The 7,512-nt window shown below is 38.8% G+C and overlaps 1 protein-coding gene across 1 annotated transcript; it reads left to right on the top strand.

Annotated features, from left to right (window-relative positions):
- Nucleotides 1–867: 867 nt before the first annotated feature.
- On the top strand, nucleotides 868–6,930 carry sirt7 (sirtuin 7). Its single transcript, XM_088420583.1, has 10 exons — nucleotides 868–1,023; nucleotides 1,123–1,260; nucleotides 1,444–1,548; nucleotides 1,623–1,693; nucleotides 1,788–1,860; nucleotides 1,937–2,035; nucleotides 2,254–2,490; nucleotides 2,894–2,974; nucleotides 3,091–3,197; nucleotides 5,538–6,930. The coding sequence occupies exons 1-10, from the start codon at nucleotides 919–921 to the stop codon at nucleotides 5,737–5,739; spliced, it is 1,218 nt and encodes a 405-aa protein (XP_088276709.1). The 5' UTR covers nucleotides 868–918; the 3' UTR covers nucleotides 5,740–6,930.
- The last annotated feature ends 582 nt before the right edge of the window (nucleotides 6,931–7,512 follow it).

Raw genomic sequence — 7,512 nt, 5'->3', positions numbered from 1 at the left:
TGTTTTTCTCTGAGTACTGTGAAGTTGACAGTGTCCACTTTACTAATGTATGACATTTCAAGGTTGTGAATGCCTTTTTGATTAACTTCCACAGCCGCATAAAAAAATAGCATCATGCAGCACGAGACATCCTCAGTTGCATCTGTACTTGTTGTTTTTCAATAGACTGCATAGAGTGCTGCCTCCCATGCTGAGTATCCAATCAAGGGTGCGTGCATGTCACATTCAATGTGAGGCTTTCTAGCTGGGCTTATTGTCGCCAACTTGCGACCTGATTGGCTATTGCAACTATCTATTAACTCTATTCGCCCATGCAGTCACAGTGCACAGATTCCTGCAACTGTTGATTGCGAAGGTCTCCGGCAGATTTCATAAAGCCTGTTGACACAAGTTAGCTGAATTCTGATTGGATAAAAACTAACCTAATATGACAGAACTGGAAGGAGCGTAGTCAAATGGATATAAAATGACACAAAGAGAAAAGAATATGGAGAATAATTCCTGCAGGACACTCAAACTTGATTTCAAGAGGGAGATTGGCACTTCTACAAGACACGCGATTGGCGTGGCTTGGCTCGAGGACTGGAGTTCGACACCTGTGCTTTAAATCAATACATTTGCAGTATACGAGACCCCCACCCAACCACCCAAAGTCTGTACTTTGGTGCAGAGTACTTTTTTTCGTTTCTATTATTTATGACTTCACTCATTCGAGGCACGTCACCACCGTAACAGAAGGTACTCTTACTTTTTGAACGGTGTGAGTGTGCGTATATACAGTATACAGTTGTGTGCACGCACTCCGAGTCGCAAGAGGGCGCTCTCCGTTTTAGAGTTAAATTAGACCAGTATCCTTCCGGCCGTGGTTAAAGGGAGCTTTGTTTTGAAAAGGCTGCCGCTTAGCTGCTTAGTCTCGTGATGGCAAACGAAACCGACCGCGGTGTCTCTTCCCGGGCAGAAAGAAAAGCTTTACAGAAGGCCAAGATAGTTCAACGAGAAAACGAAAGGGAGATCATTAGGCTGGTAAGTTAAGGGAGACACACAACACGCACTACCCAACGAACAAAATTAGGACTCGGCGCTAGTCCAATTGTAGCTGACCGTGGTATTTATTTGAACTAGGTTGGACGGATCCTGAAAAAACCCGAGGCTGAGAGGTCCGAGGACGACGTTTCAGTGCTTTTGCGGCACAGAGCCACGGCGGAGGAGCTCTGCAAGAGGAAGAGCCGCAGAAATGAACTCAAAAGGAAGCAAGAGGAGGTAAGACATGAGCAGGTCCCACAGCAAAAATGTTCTGTATTTCTCGACTGTAACAATGCATTCATGAATGACGTTAGTTTATTTGAAAACTGAAACTTCTCATCAGTCGTGTTAATTACACTTGAAAACGCAAACTTCTCATCGGTCGTGATAATTACACGTTTCCCCTTTAATTTCTTAAAGGTATTTGATACTGCTGATGAGTTGAAAAGAAAAGTGTGGCATCTGGCTGTTGCAGTCAAACAAGCAAAGCACTTGGTGGTTTACACTGGAGCTGGAATAAGTACCGTAAGAAACGCACAATGTTCTTTAACGTTTTGCTCCTCCATGTTGTGCCTTGCTAATTTGTTTTTTGATGGTAGGCAGCCTCCATCCCAGACTACAGAGGGCCTAACGGTGTTTGGACACAACTGCAGAAGGGGCATTCTGTCAGGTGTCATTCCGATTCTACGCTATAATTAAATTTTAATTGTATGCTGTGAGCTTTCTGATTGGACCATCCACTATTTTCCCCTTTTTCCAAGCAGCTCGTCTGACCTAAGCAAAGCAGAGCCGACACTCACACACATGTGCATTAGAATGCTTTACAAGGAAATGCTGGTATGTTAAGCCTTTGCTTAAAAAAATGTAATGGATAAATATTTTACTGATATTTAACAAGTTTGTATCTTTAAAGGTGAAGCATGTTGTGTCTCAAAACTGTGATGGACTTCATCTACGCAGTGGTCTTCCTAAGCATGCTCTATCTGAACTTCATGGAAACATGTTTATAGAGGTAATGCACACTTGCAGGGAAAAAACGTAGATGTTGATTGGTCTCCGTTGTAGTGTTCCCATTGATTGTATTTCACGTTAGTGATGCTCGAAGTGCTGAAAAATATTTTTTGTCTGCCTTTGTGTAAAGTAGCGTATCCTTATTTGCTGACATTTTTTGTCAGAATGGTCAACAATGCATTGCTTTTCTAGACAGCTGTGTTTGCCTTTGTCTTTCAGGTATGTACTTCCTGCTCTCCAGTCAGGGAATATGTGCGTTTATTTGATGTGACGGAGCGGACATCCCTCCACCGGCACGCCACGGGTCGCAAGTGCTGCCAGTGTGGCAGTGAACTCAGGGACACAATAGTGCACTTTGGGGAACGAGGAACCCTGGAGCAACCTCTCAACTGGAAGGGAGCTGCAGAAGCAGCTAAGGCAGCTGATGTGATCCTCTGCTTGGGCTCCAGTTTAAAGGTATTTCCTATCAAAAACTTTTTTTTTTTTTTTTTTTCCAATTCCGTAATGTTTATAAGATTACTTGAGATCCCAGCATGGGTGTAAAATGCAAAAACTAAGAGTAACTAATAATGGTTCAACTGTTTACCTTGAAAAAAACAATACAAAAACACCTGTCTTCCATGAAATCAAAGCTTCCAAGGAATACATTGTAGCTCTAGATACTTTCTTCTTTTGGCTATTCAAAGGTGTTTAATGTTTCATTTCAATTCCATTTTTGGAGGGGTAAACATACATTTTTCATATGTAATTTAAAACTTTTTATTTATTATAACTATTATTGCGGGATACTCCGAGGTCATCTATGGCCATTTTATATTTTAGATATAGCCATATCTGTTGAACAAGTCACTCTGTGTAGGTGCTGAAAAAGTACGCTTGTCTGTGGTGCATGAACAAACCACCAAGCAAAAGGCCCAAACTCTACATCATTAACCTCCAGGTACAGTTTTGTAAATGAAATATTATATACTAATTTGGACATGAGCTGAATAAATAGTATTGCACAAGTGAATCGGCTAATTTGTAATATGTACTGTAATTGTGCTTTTGTTTTAGTGGACACCGAAAGATGACTTGGCTGTGCTAAAAATCAATGCCAAATGTGATGATGTCATGACTCTTCTCATGGAAGAGCTTAATCTTCAGATTCCTGTTTATAACAGGTATTTCTACTAGGATACAAGTCACATTCATTCAATGTTGTCAATGTCAGCTCTTCAATAGAGGATGCTAAGGTACTGTCCTCTCATCCAGCTGACTTACCTTGAAAAGATGAAATACAATACGATACAAAATACTTCTAAGTAGATTTGTGTTTCAAAGACCAGGTTAAATAGGGTAGTTATTTATGAGTGAAATTGATTTGTTCATTTTTTGGGCACACAGATCAATGCCGATAGACGCTTTAAAGGGGTGAAAGTTTGTGAGTCTCACCAAAGGTACAGTGCTTTGCGAAAGTACTAATACACCTTGAATCTTTGCACATTTTGTCAGATTTCAGCCATAAACATAAATATTTTGTTCTGAATTTTTTCTACTGATTGTTCACACACAGGTAACAGACAATTGTGAACTGAAAGCAAAATAATACATGATTTTATTTAAAAAAAAAAAAAAAAGTTTAAAGAAGGGCGTGCATTAGTATTCATATGGCTTTTTATGAGTGCATTAAATTGCCTTTAAAACATACCTAATGTTCACACCCCGTTCAAATGATTTAGGGCCTCAGTGCTATGGTTGAAGTGTTGGTCACTCAACACTATCATGAAGGCCAAGGAGCACACCAAAGAGGTCAGGAAAAAGTTGTGGAGACGTTTGAAGCATTGTTAAGTTATGTGAAGATTTCCTAAAGGAAATGAAAAGAAACCACTGCGAACTTAGAGATATAGCTGTCCACCTAAACTAATAGACCAAACAGGAAAGTGTTGACTAAGAGGTCTTCTGAAGAGCATTGAAGTTCTCCCACTGAGCTGGGAGAATCTGTACATGGGTACAAGTCTGGCTTTTATGGTAGAGTAGAATGAAGAAAGCTATTATTGAAAGTAGCCCATAAGAAATCCCATTTGTAGTTTGCCAGAAGTCATGAGGGGGACACAGCTACCATGTGGAAGAAAGTACTTTGGACAGATGAAACAAAACTTGAACATTTTGGCCCAAATGTAAAATGTTATGAAGGGAGCATCAATATATGGGGCTGCTTATCTAAAGTTGGGACTGGGAAGATTGTAAGAATGGTTGGGGAGATGTAAGAGGACACATAGAGAGACGTTTTAGCGGAAAACCTGCTGGAGTCAGCAAGAGAATTGAGGCTGGGGGCGAACATTGACCTTATAGCATGACATTGACCCCCAACACAAAGCTAAATCTACAATGGAATGGTTTAAAGCAAAACATTCATGTGTTGCACTGGTCATGTCAAAGTCCAGGCCTAAACCCCATTAATCTGTGAAATGACTGAAAACTGCTGCTCTCACACACTCTCCATCTAATTTGACAGAGCTTGTGTTAACTCATGCTGGATGACTACCTGTGCATGTCTGACTTTTTGTGTTATTTATATTAAAAAAAAATTGTGAGAAATCATGTATCATGTTGCTTTCACTTCACACCTGTTTGTTACTAGTGTGTGAACTTTCAGTAAAAAAAAAAAATCAAAATACAATCTATGTATATGGCTATAAACTTGACTCCTAATTTTACAGGTGTATTCGTACTTTCTTATGGCATTATATGTCACAAGAGCAACTTCAGCAAGCAACAGGTTTCCACTATTTACAAAACAAAGCAGGACTAGGCACAAATGTACTAAGCAGTACTATCCAGGAGAGTACAAGTTATCTTCTGACAAAGCTTTCACAAAACTCAAATTATACACAAAGCAAGATAAAGGACTTAATGACAAATTGTGACATGCATTCCTAAATGACATTGAATATCAAGGATAACTAACGTAAAATCCTTAATGACACTTAGTGATGCGGAAGGTGACATGCGCACGGCGAATGGTGACACTTAGTTCTACAAACGGTGATGTGAGCTTCAAAAGGTTACATTGTTTTACAAACAGTGACATGCACACTTTGTGACACTATAGTTGATGTTGCACACTCGTCAGGGTTTTTCAAGGTCACAAAAATTCGCCTTTACTGCATTTTTGACTGTGTTCTTGCGACAAGAAAAGCCACTAAAACAGTAGCTTCAACCAGTTTACCAATTTAAAAAGACCAGAGGGGTGTTTACATCACAGGTACACATTAGGCATGAGGCAGAATAATGGAGAAAAAATCTAGGAAATCATGTACCAAAAAATTCGACAGTTGATTTATGGTGTGGTTTTCTTTTGTTAAAAAGGATACAGGTTTAAGATACTTATACAATTTTTCTAGATAGTCAGCGCGTCGATGGGGGTGGGGGGGAAAAAGTTTTCTCTTTCATGGGGGGGCTTGGCAAAATATAATTGAGAAGCACTGGATTAAATTAACATTTTTGTCTTGTCTCTTCAGGGCAGAGGACCCTATCTTCGGCCTGGCTGCACCTCTGCAGCCTGAGGATGAGGACAGTCACACTCGGGCAGTCATTGCTCCCCACGTTGGTCCTGGTGACTCCTTTGGTGACCCTGGAGAGGCTGCAAATTCCACAGCGGTTCACGGTGGGTGGTTTGGAAGAGGGTATGGAAAAGGGAGGAAGAAGAAAAAAGCAGCCTAAAATTGAATTATGGACAAGAACCACGCAAGGTACCAGTGATGCATCAGCTGCATTCATCGATTGGTGGGCTAATTGGAATTGGGGTGCTAATGCATTTTTTTCCATCACAAATGAGTGTGTAAAGGAGTACCATGGGATTTTTGTTCTGAATGTTTTATCAATGCGTTGATAAACCCATCAGGTATTTATTTGTGAGGCAAAAACAATGCTATAATAGCTTAATGGGCACAGTTATTTTTTTCTTTATTAAAGAATGGGGGTAATTTCATTAAATGTGTGTCAAAAGCTTCTTCATGTTTACATAGGTTAGTGAGGTGTTGGAATACCAATGGGTCCGCTCTATGGATTCAGTAACTGCTTGACCAAAGTATTACTGCGACTTTTTCCTATGCTGCCATAAGGTCTGGAACAATGTTGTATTATTGCAGCGATCATCAGTAAATGTTTATCTGTGGTTGTTTGCACTTGCAGATTAAATTTCTACAACCACTCTGCTAGCCTAGAGGTAAATGATTCAAGTGCAAAATCAACATTTAACTAAAATTGAATTTTAGAGTGTTAGTCTTAAACAAAATGATATTGGCTTTTTTTTCGGTAAGCATAATTCATACACATTGTTGGTCAACGTTGTTGTAAGACCTTTTGTTTACAAGCTGTAAATGACTACAAGTTTTGGCAGCTAGTCCAATGACAATTTTTCTATAACTGTATTGTTTTTTTTTGTATGTGTGTCAATGGAAGTACCAAATATGTATTTTCACTCTTTGCTCATATACCAGATGACAGTTGATTTGTGGTAGCTTATTTGCTTACCTACTTTACTGGAGTTTATTTTATTTTATTTTTTTATGTATACTGTTTACATTAAATTTTTAATGTCACAGGCAGAGCTATAAGTTTGAATTTTTATTTTATGATTGTAGATTGTTATGCTTATTACTGTTTACTGAATTGAGGTCAAAACACATTACGCCCTAAGATTTGTCTCAGGAAGCTTATGATGTGTACCATTTTTTCTCTAAGGTTATATGGGGCCAAATTAACCATATCCAGCGATGGACTACTGTAACTATCACTTGTGCCAGAATTACATGGAAAGGTTAATACTGTATGTTCCTTCTATATTTTGCAAGAAAAAAAAAGTAAATATTCTTTGTGAGACTCAATAAATCATGGTTTGTTTTAACATTGTTTTGTCGTGAAGATATCTGTGACTTTTTACTAACTGGTGGGTAATTGGAGTGGTTAGTGGGTTAAATCTGTCTGGTGGCCCTCTTGACATGTAGATGAACAACTATTCCAATTAATAAGTATGGGCAGTTTGGAGCAAGAGTAAACTTTTCTTTCCCCCCTCACAAGTTACTATTTTCCCCTCAGGTCACACATAGTTATCCTTTGGAGAACCGCAAGGACTGTGAAGTCATATACATCTAATATCCAAGGTGCTGAAAAAAATAAACAGTTCTGATTACTTAAATGCCTTTTACAAGTGATGATTTTCGTGAATTTGATGGGCCCTATAAGTGCTAAAAAAAAAACAACAAAACTAAAATGGTGTTAAGCTTCTCTCTTGATTTGTACTCAAAATTACCACAGCTTTCAATCGACAATTATTTGGAGGAAATCGGTTACTCGCCAAACTTGAATAATTGCGTTGAAACGCTGCCTCTGAATTGTATAATTTTGAATTAATTTGTTGCTGAAGCCCGATATATTCAAAACTAAACGTAAGACCAATTTGAATATACTTCAATAATGTTAAAACGATATCCG

The sequence above is a fragment of the Hippichthys cyanospilos genome, chromosome 7, assembly GCF_059441005.1.
Source record: "Hippichthys cyanospilos isolate Australia breed blue-spotted pipefish chromosome 7, RoL_Hcya_1.0, whole genome shotgun sequence".
Lineage (NCBI taxonomy): Eukaryota > Metazoa > Chordata > Actinopteri > Syngnathiformes > Syngnathidae > Hippichthys > Hippichthys cyanospilos.
Note: the sequence above shows the minus strand (reverse complement) of the source record. Positions and strands in the feature narration are given on the sequence as shown.

What these genes read in the sequence shown, in the direction of transcription:
- sirt7 (XM_088420583.1), top strand. Translation starts at nt 919, where the DNA reads ATGGCAAACGAAACCGACCGCGGTGTCTCTTCCCGGGCAGAAAGAAAA. An exon ending in GCTTGGGCTCCAGTTTAAAG is followed by an intron (nt 2,491 to 2,893) that starts GTATTTCCTATC and finishes CACTCTGTGTAG; the next exon opens with GTGCTGAAAAAGTACGCTTG. An exon ending in CAGATTCCTGTTTATAACAG is followed by an intron (nt 3,198 to 5,537) that starts GTATTTCTACTA and finishes TTGTCTCTTCAG; the next exon opens with GGCAGAGGACCCTATCTTCG.